Source organism: Spermophilus citellus (genome assembly GCF_964194105.1).
Source record: "Spermophilus citellus genome assembly, chromosome: 4".
Lineage (NCBI taxonomy): Eukaryota > Metazoa > Chordata > Mammalia > Rodentia > Sciuridae > Spermophilus > Spermophilus citellus.
In genome coordinates, this window is record NC_138185.1 from 16,105,077 (window position 1) to 16,121,733 (window position 16,657).

The 16,657-nt window shown below is 49.0% G+C and overlaps 1 protein-coding gene across 9 annotated transcripts in view; it reads left to right on the forward strand.

The window, feature by feature from the left end:
• Positions 1-12,973: 12,973 nt before the first annotated feature.
• Positions 12,974-16,657, forward strand: part of PTPRT (protein tyrosine phosphatase receptor type T) — a gene marked incomplete at both ends in the record, with an annotated part of 1,075,443 nt that continues 1,071,759 nt past the window's right edge. For all 9 annotated transcript variants that reach the window (XM_081292389.1, XM_081292384.1, XM_081292383.1 and 6 more), the window contains one exon: positions 12,974-13,061. In XM_081292389.1, coding sequence (XP_081148515.1) covers positions 12,974-13,061 — 88 coding nt within the window. The remainder of the gene's footprint in view (positions 13,062-16,657) is intronic.

A 16,657-nucleotide genomic window follows, 5' to 3' on the forward strand; every position in this document is an offset into this window, starting at 1 on the left:
TGTGTGAGACAATGCAAGACCTTTCAGAGGTGAAATGATTGGGTTAAGGGAGCCTTAACCCAGTCAGTAAATTAATTCCCTGACGGGGATTAACCCAGTGGTAACTGAAGGCAGGTGGCCTGTGTTTGGAGGCCATGGCCCGGGGGATGTGGCTTTGGGGTATATATTTTGTGTCTGGCGAATGGAGTCTCTCTCTCTCTGCTTCCTGATCATCCTGTGAGCTGCTTCTCTCCACCACACTCTTCCACCCTGATGTTCTGCCTCATCTTGAGCGCCAAGGAATGGAGCCCACTGTCCATGGATGGAGACCTCTGAAACCATGAGCCCCCAAGTAAACTTTTCCCCCTGTAAAATTGTCTTGTCAGGTCTTTTAGTCACAGTAGCGAAACAGCTGATTAAAATACCCCACAAGTGCTGCCCTGGTCAAGTCTTATAATCTCTTACCTGAATGCATGACAGGATATAACAAATTAATATATATTAATAATAAAAATAAAAGAAACTCCCTTTTGGGGCACAGCATGTTAGGTGGCGTCACATAGTGGTGAAATGTGGAATTGCAACCCATCTCTACTGGCACATAAAAATATCCAGAAAAAAGCTGGGGCAGGAAAGCAGAGCTCTTGGAGCCGTGAGTGTAGGGAGAGGGCAATTTAGAAACCTCTACACTAGTATATATCATGCTCTATTGTAATTATCTGTCCTTTGTGTGACTTTCTCATTGGAAGGTAAGCTCCTTGAAGCAATCAGAGGGTCTTAATTTCCTCACACTAGATGTGAGATGGGCACATGGTAGATGATCAAAAATAATTTGTTAAAATAAATGTGGGTAAAATTCTCATCAGTTGCTGGGATGCCATCAGAAGTAAACTTGGTTGACTCTGGGAGGAGCCACACTAGTTACTGTGGGATCAGACCAGCTGGGGTGGGGTGGGTGATTAGACATAACTAGTATGGGGTGATGTTGGGGGTAAAGTTCAGCATACAGTGGCTTAGGACTGAGGCAGTGGTTCAGACACAAGGGTGTGAGGCAGGATCCTTTCCCAGATCTAGAAAACAAGAGCTTAGTCAGAAGGGTCAAGACAAAGGTGTTGCCTTCAGAGCCAGAATCAAAACTTTCCCGGGACCAGCAATCAGACTGATCTGTTAGCAAGTCATCAGTACTACCCAACCAGGGCCCCTTCAAGGCCCTCCCAACCAAGGACAGGGCTGATCACAGCATCTGGGGAAGGAGTGGTGGTGTGGGTGTCACCCAGCAGGGGCACCTTGTTTCAGATGGGAATGATGTTTGTAGGACTGTGTGAGGGAGACGTTATCTTATAGTAGTTAAGAACACATGCTCTGGGGTCAGACAACTTGGGGGCTGAATTAGATTGGTGTTCTGAGTGTTGGTTTTCAGATCTGATATGTAGAGACAAGAATGCCTGTCACATAGACTTGTTGTAAAGATAATATGCCAGAAGATGCTTATATGATGTGTGGCATATGATAAATGATCAATAAACAGTAGTTTTTAACTACAGCTATCATTACCAAGCTGGGTAAGTGTGTTAGTATAAGGGAGAAAAGAGTGACTTAGCAGTTGATGACATGGAAGTGGCAAGTAATACCCAATTTCCTCTTCTAACATTTTTGGCAGTTTGAGTCTAGTATCCAGCACAGTTTTGGTGGGCAGCTACCCTGGTACAAAGCTCAGAAGAATCACTGCTTTGAGTACCTCTTTCTGGGAACCAGTCAGGATAGTCCAGCTTACACAGCTATAACAAACAGCCCCTGAAATTGCCATGGCTTAAAACAAAGGTTTATTTATCAGCTCACACTGTGTGCTCATTATGAATTGGCAAGACACTCTCTGCTCCATGTCTTCTTCATCCTGGGACCAAGGCTGCCTGAAATGTGGCAAAAGAAAAGAGAGAATAGCATGTCACTCACTGCCTGTGAAACTTCTGCCTAGAGGCAACATGTGCCACTCTTGTTATCCTTTTGGTGGCCAAATCAAGTCACCTGGTCACACTGAATTCCAGGGGGATAGGGAAGTGTCATAGAGCAACGCCTCTAGAGAAAAGAATGGGAAATACCCAGTGAACAAGACGAATGGCCACTGCATTCTCTAAATTTCCCCATTTAGTCCTCCAGGAGAATAGGCTCACTCTGACTTGGGGATACCATTTGTTGTTGTTGTTGTTGTTTACTGTACCTATCCCCGATTCTCAGAACAAACATAGTCTCTCTGACCACAGGGAGGAGTACATGACTCAAGTTAGGTAAATCATGGCATTTTGTCACTCAACCATCATCACTGATTCAAAGGATGGACATGTGACCAATCAGGATTCTTCAAATTGGCAGTGGGAGAGGAAAGCCCATTTTTCCCTGAATATGGAGTTGGGAAGCCATGAGCATGCCTTCAGCCTCACTCTCAGCTCCTTGGTAAGAAGATCTGGGGGAAAAGAACTGATGACCTGAGCAAACGGATGTAGAGGCTGAGCCCTCCTGAAGGCTGACTAGTTGTGCAACAACCCTTCCCATCTGGGCTGCTCCTGAGCTCACCGGCCTCCAGATCCCATGCCTAGCCTTTTCCTGCTCCGCTCTGTGTTCAGAGGGGCTGACCCCTGGAGCTCTAGTTCCCTAGGCTTTTCATTTGGCTTCCAGTGGTGTGGAAGCCAAATGAGTTACTTTCCTTCTCTCAACTCCTTTATCATCTGTATAGCCAATTTCCTGCATCAAATGCCTCCGTGGTAAATACTTGAAGCAGTTTCTAGGTTCGACCCCGAGTGATCAACTGCTATTGGATTAGGTGAGCCAACACATTTTCTCCTTAGCTTAAGCGAAGTGGAGACCATTTCTGTTGCTTTCGACCTGGAAAATCTGGACCAATGTAGTAGTCAATAGGAAACCAGTAGCTACCAGCTCCTGTGCATTTACTAGATGCCAGGTATTGTGCTCAGCACTTTGCTTTCATGATGGAATCCAGGGGGTAGAACTTGTGAGCTCCATTCTATAGATGAGAAAGTGAAAAATACAAACAGGTTAAGTAGTTGTAATCCCAATCAGCTTTCTTTTCTTTAAATGAATCTCACCAGAGCCAACTGCTCCATTAAGAAAGGAAGGGATTCCCCCAGGTATGTTGAGGCTCAGGGGTAGCAAGACCAGAAAGGAGGTGAGGAATGACAAAAAGCAGGTACATGTGCTATCTTGTGACATGGCCTGGAAGCTTCACATCCTTCTCCCAGGATGGAGTGTAATGAGGGGAAAGAGCTCCATGGAAATGAGCTTCGGCCACCTCTGCTGTGATTCAAGTCAAGTTCTTGCTACTAATTGCACACACATTTCGCTAAAGGTAGTAAATAGGAATCATTCACGCGTCCTTAGAGATGGCAGTGCCATTCGGTATTCATGGCAAATGTATCACCGAGCTTCATAAGAGAATCATTTTAAAACAAAGCTTGGTCAGCTGTTTAATAATTTACTGATAGTGACAGCACGGGGAATATCTAATAACCAGTGAGATTGGCTTTCAAATGGAAAATAAATTCATGTTAGAAAGGTTAGAGGAGGGAAAAAAGGGAAAGGGGAGAGGCATTATTAGCAACAAGGAAATATTTAACATTTGTCAATGGCTGATTACTTTGAATCCTATAGGAGTTGAGAAGTTTGATTATTAAGAGCTTGCAAAATTCCAGGCATTTCACTTAAAAACAATCAGGGGCCGTTAGTGTTCTTCTCCTAGGAAACAAGAAGTCTACAGGGGTCTGGTCTCCTGAAGCAGGGGGTTTGACTCCACGTGGGCACTGGGATAGCATCATCTTTGTCAATTTGAGGACTGTTTAGGGGATATATGATGTCCTTGATCATCTGTCCATGGTTCCTAGGGTAGGTACAGACTAAGAAAAAACAAAATGACACCAAACTACAAGTGTACATTCTCCTGCTCTCGGGAAAACATATCCCAGAACTTATTACATGGGATCTGGCTTCTGGGTAAACCAAACCCTATTTATTTTTGCTTACTGGCCAAGCTCTATTGAAATGTCTGTAAAACAAAAAGGGTTTTGAGATGGATGGACTTGAAGTTCCCTGATGATTCTGGTATTGTTGGTCCAGGATTGGGAGACACAATTACAGTGACACTAACATGTACAGGAGTGGTTGAAAGGAATATAAAATCTAAAGCCAATACTGATCACAAATTGTCAGACCTCCCTGTGCCTCAGTTTCCTTATCTATACGTGAGAATCGTAGGGTTGGTGATGCACATGAGGCCTGTAGCTGCTCACGGCTCAGAGTCAGCGCTCAAAATCTCTGAGTTCAAACACTCCAGAGGTAGAAGCAAAACCAAAGTGAAAAATCCCCAGAATCATCAATCTTTAAGCTTCAAGGGCAGACAGGGCTGTACTGTGTTGTGGGTAAAGGATTTCCCTTGCACCCTCCCCATACCCGTCAGCCCCTCCTGCAAGCACAGGCACATTCTGTCCTCAAACCGACCCCAAATTGTGCCACTCTGGAGACCGGCGTCCAGGTACAACAGATGCTGTTTTCCGTGGTTTTCCATGCCAGGTTTGTACCCTCCATTCTTCACATTCATTTCAACAAACTCTCATCCTGCCTTAAGCTTATAACATTTTTTTGGCTTGTAGAAATAATGATTTGTCAACATGAGAATGGCTTGGATAAATGTGTGCAGTCTGGACCATTATGCCCCTGAATAATCTCAGTGGGCTCCAGGGTCCTCTGCCATCTCCCCAGCTCTGTTCTGTGGAGGGGTGAAGGGGATTCTGGGGGCTGATGCTCACTGCTAGGAACTTGGTGAAATGTTCTTCTATGGAGTGTCATAAAATACTTCTTTTTTTTTTATTGGTTGTTCACAACATTACAAAGCTCTTGACATGTCATATTTCATACATTAGATTGAAGTGGGTTATGAACCCCCAATTTTACCCCAAATGCAGATTGCAGAATCACGTCGGTTACACATCCACAATTTTACATAATGCCCTATTAGTAATTGTTGTATTCTGCTACCTTTCCTATCCCCTACTATCCCCCCTCCCCTCCCCTCCCATCTTCTCTCTCTACCCCATCATAAAATACTTCTTAAGCAGATACCATTTTCAGAAACTTAAGGAACTAGGAGTATTTATTTATTAGCTATGGAATTTCTGGCTGATTGGAAATGTTTTGAGAACAGCATTTGTGCTTTGATGAAGACGAAAGGGAGGCTGTGTGTACAAAACACAGGGTCTACATGGGTGTGAGGGGTTGGAACACGTGTTAGGTGAGAGGAGGAGGAGGTAGGTAGAGGACAGAACTTGGCTAACTGGTTAGGTCTCCAGACCACTTACTGAAGGGCCTCAGCAATGTTCTGTCTCATAAGTGAGGCGGACAGATAATACTGGACTGTGTAAAACCACTGGGAAGAAAGACTCCTTGCGACTCCATTCTGTCTTTGTAGGATTGTCAGTTGTGGTGACCGTGCTCATCGGAGAGAAGTGAACAATGACCTCGGCTGGCCAATTAGAGTACCTATCCCTTCCCTTCCTGAACCAAATCGATTAGTTCAGGAAATGGAATGTGAACCACATCAGCCCATCTGTGTCTTTACTGGGTCTTTCTCTGATTAGAGTTTGGGAGGATGCTGCAGAAGGTCTCATTTTTTACTGAGGGTGCTAAGATGTGAGAACTGTATATGGTGTCATTATCCAATTTTTCTGACTACTGATGGAAATGCAGCTGAGATGTGGAGAGGGAGAGAGAGGGGGTGGTTAGGAAAGAAGGGGTGGAAGGGGAGGGAGAGGCCGACCCCATCCACCTGGAGGCGGCTCTGCACCTCTGGCAGACAGGCCACTAAAGGCTCCAAGCCCTTTGTGGCGAATCCACAGTGATGAGCCCATCACTACTATGTCTCTTCCTACACCCCCAAGAGCCTTTTTTTTTTGGTTCCTCTCTTAGGACTGGGTTTCCCCATAGCTCTTAACAAATGGGTTACCTCCCTTCTGTTTGAAAAGAACTCATCCTGGATGAGACAAAAAATTTGACCTTCATCTTAAGCAACATTTACTGAGTGCCTGATGTATGCCATGCTGGGGCTTGGCTTTGGGAACACGAGGTTTTGTAAGACAGTCTGGGCACCCTCAAGACTACCACCTTCGTGGAGAATGAAGATCTGCAAATGATACAAATGGAAAGGAACTAAGTCTTCATCCAGGCCACTACAGTCCAGCCCGTGGACACTGCCCAAAGTCCAGCCTTGATGGATAATGGCTTAGATGCCTGGATATGGACAAGGAAGGGTATGGATTTTGAATCTGGCATTCCTGTCAAAGTCCCCGAGGGAGACAATGGTGAGTTGTCCTGAGTGGCTTGGAGAAAAGAGTGTGTATGAATGGAGTGTGGAGAAATGAAATAGAGCACAAAGCATCTGCGTTTACCCACACTCTTTTAGCCAACGGAATGCCCTTCTTTCCTTCTTTACCTAGTGAGGACTTCCCTGGGCTGGAACTAAGGAGAATTAGGGAGGGGATCGGCATAGAAAGGAAGGCTGGGCACAGCCAGTGGAGGGTCTTGTTGGATAAGGACTGTGGACTTTATGCCATGAATAGTGGGTCATTAATGTGGGCTCTAAGTGAGTGATAGGTTGTGGAGTTGAGTATCTTAAATACTCTGGCTTCTGTGTGTGAAAAGGGGTTGAATAGGATGATACTGGAGGCAGCCAGGAGTTGAAGGTGGAATTCAGGTTATTTCAGGGCATGGGGAGGAGCCATGGTTCACCTCATCTCACAGTAATGAGTCTATTCTGACTTGGAACCTTCTAGAATCCATTTTGAAGTGAGGGATTAGGAGAAGGGCTGAGTGTCTTGGGGGGGGGGGGCCTCAGTGCTGAAAAAGCATGTGTCCCACTTCTAGGCACCAGGTGACTGCAAGAATAGTGGCTTTTCTCTTTCTCAGAGAAGCCACTTTGCTGGAAGCAAGGAGCAAAGGGTGGGGCCATATGTCAATCATATTTGACGTCTGTCATTCCAACTGCGACACTAACACCATCCTATTCCCAGTGTGCACTGGTGTGATCTCTCAGTGTGGGTTGATTGTGAATTTGTCTGGGATGGGGTTACTTTAACTTGACATTCCAAGAGGTGTGCAAACATCCTCGGGGGGTGCTTGCTACACATCACTTAGTTTCTTTTTTTAATTAAAAGAAACAGCTGCTCGACAGATTCCACTTGGGCAAGAGGCAGTCCTCGCATTAAATTCAGGATACTCCAGACACTGAGGTCCACCTGCCAATCGTTTGGACCATGGGCTGGTGTTTTGGCCCAAGGAGGAGCAGCTGGCCGTCCCTGCCGAGCTGCGTTCCAGGTGTCTAGGAGAGCTGGCCTGGAGCCAAGGCTGGAGTGGCATGGTGAAACTAAGACTTGGAGTAGGAAGAAAGGACAGGAAATAATCTCCCGAATGGTGCAGGCCCTATGCTAGGTGTTTACATCCATTAACTCACTTAATTCCCACATCAGCTCATTGAGGTGGGGATAATCACTCCAATTTCACAGATGGGGAAACAGATTTGGAGAGGGAAAGTGGCTAGTTTGTGGTCATTTGGGTGGTGAATGGAAGTGCAAGGAATGGGCAGGCACAAAACCCCTCTAGAATAGGGGTGTTTCCAAAATGGAGCACGGCAGGGAAGAGGAACCAGGTGTCGTGGGCCTGAAAAATCACATACAAATAGGACCAGAAAGGGAGTTAGGAGTTGGAACATCTACTGGGAGCACATTCAACATCCAAATGCAGGTCACCTGAAAATGCGTCCAGGCTCTTTCTGTGTGTCCCAGAGAGAAGAGCCAGCTTTGAAGGGAAGGAAGTCCAGAGCAGTAGTGTTAGTTCAGCATAACCACTGAAAATGGATTCCTTTGTAAAGTCCTGCTTTTGGACAGAGCAATATTATTGGATAATGCATGCCTTTATAGAACAAAATGGCTGGATCATGAGGTTAAACTGGAAACATACTTATGATTTCTAAGTTGCATTTGGGTTATTTATATTTGCGGGTCTTGACAGACAGCATTAATGCATATTAACATTCCTGCCATCAAAACATTACTCAAGCCAGAACTTCTGGCTCTGGAAAGAGTGAGCAGTGTGCACACAGTGACTCTGCTAATAGAAAGGTTAACTTGTATTTCTGAATTATTGATGGTTGCTTGTTACTAATTTTTTTTCCTCAGAAAGGAGGAAATTATTAATGAAGAGATCATTGCCAACGTGTCTGACATCTATTAATGGTTTCATCTTGCGACCAGATTAAAAGAGACAGCTGGTCCATGAATTTATGCGCAGCGGCTGCTTTAATATGCTAACAACGTGGCGGAGGGCGGGGCACACAGGCGGCGGGGGGGCGGGGCCTGGGCATCGCGGGTAGCTCTCTGCCAGGGCCTTTCTGCCAGGGCACAGCCTCTGTGGAAGCCCTGTCAAGGCTTTGCTGCAAAGGGATCAGGCAGTGGATGGGTTATCACTCTCCTGACATTTCCTTCAAACTCTTTTGTTACCCAGGGGAGCCCATTAACACTCTTCCTGTGCCAGTCACTTGTTGGCACATCCTGGGTGTCTTAGAACAGGGGTTTTCCATGCCTAAGGATCACTTGGATACCAGGCTGGCTAAGACAGATTCCTGGGTCCCAACTCCAGCATTTCTGATTCACCAGGATGGGATTGGGGCCTGAGAACTTGTAATCCCAGGTGATGCTGATACTCCTGGTCCAGGGACCACACTTTGAGAATCAGTTTTAGACCAATGATTGTCAGATTGTGCTCTGAGACTTTCTGTAGAGGAGGGATCAGTAAACATTTTCTGTAAAGGGCAAGGCAGCACATTTTTCAGCCAGATTTATAGGCCAGATGATGTCTGTAGTTCAGAGAGCAGCCCCAATAGGCAATATGTGAATAAATAGGTTGTATTATAAAAAGACCCTTATTTATAAAAATGGGTAGTGGACCAGATTTGGTGCATAGGCTGTAGTTTGCTGACCCCTACCCTAGAGCAGCCCTAACAGAACTTTCTGAAAAAAGCAATATGCAAAATAATGTGCTTGTTCAGTACATACAACTTTATAAGGTAGGTGTGGGCCAGATGAGGCGCAGAAGTTTACTGACCTTTGCTCTAGAGTAGCATGAACAGTTTTCTGTGATGATGGAAATGTTCCATAGTTGTGCTGTCTGATATGGCGGCCACTGACTACATGGGGCCACTAAGTAATTAAAATATGGTTCGAGCGACTAAGGGCTTAAATGCTAAATTTTAAGTGGTTTGTGGTTATCTGTGCCTCAGCAGGAAGATAGAAGGCTCCAATGGAGCAGCCACCCTGTGGCATGTGAAGTGACCCTTGTCAGCTCCCTACACAGGCCTCTGTCTTCCTTGGGTCTCAGTCTCTTCTTGTATGAGATGGAGATCAAACAACAGCCATGTTACCAGCCTTTCCCTAGGGTTAAGTGAGCCACCTTGGTCTTCCCCGGGTGCTCCACTCCCCACTGGAGGGCTGACCAGCACTGGGGCAGGTGGGGCAGGTGGGGCAGGGAGACGGAGGCCAGAGCCATGTCCTCTGCCTGCTTCTCTTTGTCCAGTCTCCCCACCAGACTGTAAGCTCCATGAGGGCAAAGGCCCCATCTTTTGTTGCACCTGCAAACCCACAGCCCTGGCCCATGATAGGCAGACTGGCATCACACCTGAGAGGACACCCTGTGTTTGGGGCTTCAAAATTGCTTGGATAAAGAGATCCACAGCTAAACCTCACTCCTGTCTTGCTTCCCAGAACTGAGAGGGAAGCCAAGATGCAGACAGGGAAACTGAGCCCTAGAGAGGTCCTGCCAAATGTCCCATGGGGTTAAGGGCAGTATATTCCCAGGTGGTGCTGATAAGAAGACAAGAGGCCTGCTGGTTGGGCATCACTGGAAGAGGATGTGGGAGGAGTGCCATGCCACCTCTCCAGCCATCCCAAAGCCATTCCAGGGCCCCAAGCCCTTCCTTAAGCATTGATGCTGAGCCCAGTCCTGAGCCAGAGGCCAAGATGAAGTCATGGTGCAGATCCCTGGGCTCAGGAGGGCAGAAGAGCACCTGGGATGCTTGTGCAGGAGGGTGTGAGATGCTGTTGGATCTCTGTGACTCCCTTCCCTTGAGAAGCCATCAGAGCAGCTGTGCTTGAGGAGCCCCCAGCCTTGTGCCAGCCCTCTCTCTCCCTTCATCCCCCAAACCTCTTTGCCTCGAAGCCCTATGTGAAATGCCCAGGTGCCCTTTGGGAACTCGGTTCTGTAGAACAGACCAATGAAGAGATGACAACTCGTAGTGGCCAGTGCAGGGGTCTTGGCAACACACTATGGGCAGGAAGGGGCTGCTGGCCAAAGTTTCAAAAAGTATCCGTAAGGACCCTGAGTTTACCAGGGAAAAAGGATGCAGGACGGGCCTTCCAGGTAGAGGGCTGGCAGGTGTAAAAGCACGGTGGTGAGGCTGGATGCCAGAGCCCTGCCAGCAGCAGGTGGGAACCCACACTCGTGAGGAATAGGGAGGGGAGGGAAACAGAAAGCATGAAGGTAATGGTTCATGACCACGTACCTGGGAAGGTAAGGCCAGGTGCCCCACCAGGTCCTGCTTTACCAACTTGGTCACCACTGAAATGGACTTTTCTCAGGGCTATGGATCCTATTCAGATCTGGAACCTTCCCCTGCAGTGATGGCGTGTGGGCGTAGGAGGGTGGGGAGGGCATGTGCTGGGGAGATGCTGTGAGGACTGCTATTTTATACTTTTCCAGAAAGTCAGAGAGGGAATGAACTGGCAGGAACCCTAAGAGCTGGGACAAGTTACAACAGCAACACCAAGCTTCTTAGTGGCTTTTCTGCCTGGGTCAGCCCTGGGATCAGCTATGCCTGGGATTGCAGGTTCCTGGCTGGGGTCAGGCCTTTTCTCAGAGGCTATCTAACAACTGCCCAAGGTAGGGCCTGGGGGAGGGTTTAATGGAGCAAAGATCTGGCAGTGTAGCTCTGAGCAGAAGGCATCTTCCCATTCCCTTGGTCTCCAAGGGCCAATCATTGCCATGTCCCTGGAGCCCTGGAGAATAGCACAGAAGCTGGCACACAGTTAAGTGCACCATCAATATTTGCAAAATTATGAAGAACCTCCAAGGCAGCATGTAAAAGGTCCAACTCTTAGGCTTCCCCCATCAAACTGTAATATTCCAGTTTCCAGGGGCAGGAGGCTGGGAAGCAGGACTGGGGACAAGGGTCAGGGAGTTCTTTGCCCAGGCAAGTGTGGGAGGCACTGGCTAGTCCAACAGGCTAGTCAAGCGCCTCTCTTTTTGACAGTGGGAGTTGTGGTGGTGGGGGAGTCCAGAGAGGACAGCCTATGCTTGGGAGAATTTACCTGGGGTTACCAGTGTGGGGTGGGGAAGCAACTGGACCTCTGGCTCCACATCACCTAGAGGGAACTGGGGTAGGAGAGAGGCCCTATGGGCCATAGCAATTCCAGCACAGAGCCCAGGTACCCCACTTCTGCAAACCCTGGCCATGCCTTTCACGTGACTCCCCACAGTCCACCCAGTCCAATCTTTGAGACCCCAACAAAGATGGGAGGAGGTGCTGCCATTGAAAAGAAGGAGCTTTGGCCAAGTGACAAAGTATTCACCAAGTGGGAATCCCTTGAGCATTTCTGGGTGTCCCTATCCCTTCTTTTACATCCCAGGCTCACATCCAAGACCCCATGGCACCCAGTCTCCTCCATGGGATCCTTGCCCCAGAACATCAGAGAAACTGCCTGGGTCAGCCCCTGGGATCAGCTATGCCTGGGACTGGTGGTGGTGGTGGTGGGGGGTGTCAACAGAGACTCTGAGCTAAGGTTTGAGGCTTTCAGTTCCAACCAGGTCTTTGTTCAGATCCAGAGGAAAAAGAGCTAGCGGTTCAGTCTCTTAAGAAAGGGAGGGGGAAGGTGGCCAGAGAGAGAGAGAGAGAGAGAGAGAGATGCCTCATGCCCTGTGTACTCCCCCATCCCCGCCTCGGGTGGGGACGAGAGAGAGAGAGAGAGAGAGAGAGAGAGAGAGAGAGAGAGAGAGAGAGAGAGAGAGATGCGGGGTGAACAAGGGTGATGGGGGAAGGCTGGGCGGCTGACGAGGTGGTGGTGGAGGGGGCGGGATTGCAGTGAGGTCAGGGTTAGTGATGCGCCCCAGGAGGGGGTAGGGTGGTGGTCGGGGAGAAACAATCTTAGAGGAAATTCTCATCTCAGGGTGTGCCCCAGACCCTCCCCAGCGGCAGCCTGCCCCAGCAGCTTTGGGCAGAACGTCCCCACAACCCCCGCACGTCACCTGGCCGCTCATCGGGAATTGAGAGGCTGCTCCCTGTCTCCCTTCTCTCCCCATTGCCCCCCGTTCACCAGTTCCCCAACCCGAGTTCAAACCGCTGCTTGCTTTCTCCCTCCCCCCTCCGCCCCCGTACCTGCGCCCCCGCAGGACAGACGATGCTTGGCTGCGTGGCGAGGAGCGGGGCGAAGAGGCGAGGACCCTGCCGGTCGTGTGGGTGCGAGGGTGAGGCGCGTACGCGCGTGACTGTGCGAGCCGCCCGGAGCCGGCCAGCCTGGAGAGAGTGCGTGGGGGAGCCCGCGTGTGCCTGCCGCGGGCGTGTGCCAGGCGCGGGCGTGCGCGCGAGGGTGTGTACGCGGCCCAGGCGGAGCGCCCAGGCGGGCGGGAGGCGACGGCGGCGTTAGGACTCGGGGGACACCGCCCCCCGGCCCCCGCGTCCCGCCCCCGCCCAGCCTCCCGCCTCAGTTCGCGCCGCGCCTCGGCTCGGAGCGCAGCGGCGCCGGCTCCCGGAGCCCGATTAGAGCCAGCTGGAGCGCCCAGCGGCGCCCACAGCCTGCGGCCGCGCCGGCGATGCGGGGCCGCCCCGCGCCCGCCCCAGTCCCGGCCCCGGCCCCCGCGGGAAGGGGCTGAGCCGCCCGCCGCCGCCCGGATGGCGAGCCTCGCCGCGCTCGCCCTCAGCCTGCTCCTGCGGCTGCAGCTGCCGCCGCTGCCCGGCGCCCGGGCACAGAGCGCCGCAGGTGAGTGCGCCCGCCCGGCTCCCCTCTCCTTCCCTGATACGCCCGGGCCCCCGCCGCGGGCCTTCCGCTGAGAAAGTTCTGCGATCTCTCCGAGGACGCAGGGCCCAGTGGCCCGAGCTCGGGTCCCAGCTGCGAGACGCGGGCCGCGGTGTGCAGGAGCGTCCTCAACAGCGTGCTCGGCCCCGCGCGTCCCTCGGCGGCCCGCGTTTCGCCAAGTTCCTCGCTTTACTTTCCTGCCGGCCCCCGGGGCTGGAGTAACTTTCCGCGGTTGTTGCGAATATTTCCACTTGCTGCCTCCCACTTGTCGGAATCTGTCACTCGAGTGTTTGGGGCCGCGGCGAGATGAGAAGCGGCATTGGCGCCCCGGGGAGAATATTCTCTCCCTGGCAGCTCGTTGGGCAGTGCGCGCTTTAACTGGGGAGGACAGGTCCCTAGCAGGCCGAGGCTACCAGGGCGGTGGCTTTTCTTTTCTCCTCAGAGACACACAGTAAGCCCCCGTCTTCTTCAAAACATGCGGCACTCCTTAGCTTGTCCCCAAGCAAGCCACTCAAGGTACCCATGGGAGTGTTTGCATTCATGACTGAAACAATAGTGCCTCCACCTTACCCCGTGCCTTTTATCCGGAGTAATGGGCACCCCCTGTTAAGGCCCTTCAAGTGGAGTGGCTTTAACCTGTGAGCTTGTCTGCGCCTGAAAAGTTCATATTTGGGTTCAGTCCCTAGGAGGTAGGGGAGAAGTAGTTCCCCCGTGTGGGAGTTTGCGCTGGTGTGCTCCTAAGGCTAAGTTGACATGTGCAAAGAGACTACCACGGATGGGGTCTTACCCATCACCAAATCCCACTGCAGTCAGCTTCCATCCACAGTCCCCGAAGAGCAGGCAGTGGAGGGTAGGAGAGATGGGAGGAGGTGATGCAGGTGTACCAAGTTCAGAAATCACCTTGAAGTTTCTTAGCACCCTTTGGCTTTGGTGTGACCATGCTCAGCTGAGGTTGCTGGGACCACAGGGGCCGGTGGAGCTAATCAAGCAGGACTTAGGAAGAGATTCTTTTGGAATACTAAGCAACAGCTGTGCCGGTGTATTATGGGGAGGGGTGGTGGGGGGAGATGAACCTGAGGGAAGTGTAACGTCTTTAAACAGCCCGCTTTTGAGATTAAGAACTACTGTAGTGACATTCCACTGGAAATGCGTTAGTCTCCTTCTCTTGATTCTAAAATGGAAACTGAACATCAGACTTCTGTGAAGGGGCAGCCTATTTCCGTGGCTGGGAAGCAGGGCGAGGAAGACGCTCCTTGTGTGTGAAGCTGAAAGGCTGGATTAGCAAGGGAGAGGAGAGAGACAGCCCCAACACCATTCCAAAGCTGGTGCACAGCCCCTGGTTTTCTCATTTTGGGATTTGTGTCAAGTATACTAAGGGAGGTTAGGGAAGGAGGATGCTGGGGCAGTCCCGAGGACCTGGGTATGTTTCGTGACTCAGATTTTACTGTCCTCCAAGGCTTGGCTGGCCAATCACACATCAGTAATAGTTACGGTCCCGCGGCAGAACCAGAGATCAAGCGTATTCCACCACGGGTCTCCTAGTTCTTGGGTCGCCCGCTCTAAAACCGGTGCGGGCTCGGGAAGCTGTCCAGGGGCTGAACGCACGAGTGTTCCGGATGCTACCGCCAGGTGGTGCTCGCCCACAACTGTTAAAATGCAAATCTAGGTGCTTTCATCTCAGGAATAGAACTTCTTTTCAATTTTTAAATGAGTAATGTGTTTATTCAGCAGCCTTTTGTTAAAACATTTAGAGAAGTGTGAGGAGCAAGCACCTTTTCTTTGTTTGCTCTTCGGAACACATGGGGGAAGAAAAGCAACTGTGGAGTACAGTTTGGGAAGAAATCTACTGTTAAGGCGCCATATGTTTCTTTTGGGTTACCTGAGCTGGGCGCCTTCTGCAAACCTACTATATATTTAGCAAGTGCCTGCGTTTGTTCCCAGGGCTCCTTAAAGGAGCGGGATTAGCCTGCGTTGGGGATTTGGTGCATTCTAAACCTTATTCATTTGTAGAAATGGGGATTTTCTGTGTATATCTATATTCTCCTTCTTGGTTTTTAATGCTAACTGAATCTCTTAAATTAGATTTCTTTCCAGGTTTCTGGATAGACGTCTGTTTTTGTAGATACAGAAATGTTGACTTTTAAAAAAATGAACTTGTTTTGTTTCTAAACACAGTCTTGTTGGAATCCAAATCTACCACAGATATGATGAATAGGTTGATTTCCTTTAAAGTATCTTATTTGAAACTTTTGGCAAGTCTGGGTAAATAATGCATTTTAAAACTCAGTGGTGTGTTTTTCATACTGCTTTGATCTGAAGAGTCCCAGTCTCGAAAGCAATTTCAATTTGTAAGCTTACATCCAAGACATAGTTGGGATGATAGGCTTCGCTGTAACATGTTGGTCACGGTATCCAAAAGTCAGAAGCAGAAGCTTGTCATCAAAAGGCAATTTCCTTTTTTACTCTAACATGTGTTTCATGAGCCACGGCAATTTTTGTAAGGAATGATAAAACAAAACAAAAAACCCCAAACAAACAAACAAACAGAAACATTTAAAAACAGCATAGCAATCATGAAATTCATATGGAAAAATAAAAGACCCAGAATAGCAAAAGCAATTCTAAGCCGGAAGTGTGAATCAGGTGGTATAGCCATACCAGATTTCAAACTATATTACAGAGCAATAGTGACAAAAACAGCATTGTACTGGTACCAAAACAGGTGGGTGGACCAATGGTATAGAATAGAGGACACAGAGACTAATCCACAAAGTTACAACTATCTTATATTTGATAAAGGGGCTAAAAGCATGCAATGGAGGAAGGATAGCATCTTCAACAAATGGTGCTGGGAAAACTGGAAATCCATATGCAACAAAATGAAACTGAATCCCTTTCTCTCGCCATGCACAAAAGTTAACTCAAAATGGATCAAGGAGCTTGATATCAAATCAGAGACTCTGCATCTGATAGAAGAAAAAGTTGGCTCCGATCTACATATTGTGGGGTCGGCCTCCAAATTCCTTAATAGGACACCCATAGCACAAGAGTTAATAACAAGAATCAACAAATGGGACTTACTTAAACTAAAAAGTTTTTTCTCAGCAAGAGAAACAGTAAGAGAGGTAAATAGGGAGCCTACATCCTGGGAACAAATTTTTACTCCTCACACTTCAGATAGAGCCCTAATATCCAGAGTATACAAAGAACTCAAAAAATTAGACAATAAGATAACAAATAACCCAATCAACAAATGGGCCAAGGACCTGAACAGACACTTCTCAGAGGAGGATATACAATCAATCAATAAGTACATGAAAAAATGCTCACCATCTCTAGCAGTCAGAGAAATGCAAATCAAAACCACCCTAAGATACCATCTCACTCCAGTAAGATTGGCAGCCACTATGAAGTCAAACAACAACAAGTGCTGGCGAGGATGTGGGGAAAAGGGTACACTTGTACATTGTTGGTGGGACTGCAAATTGGTGCGGCCAATTTGGAAAGCAGTTTGGAGATTCCTGGGAAAGCTGGGAATGGAACCACCATTTGACCCTGCT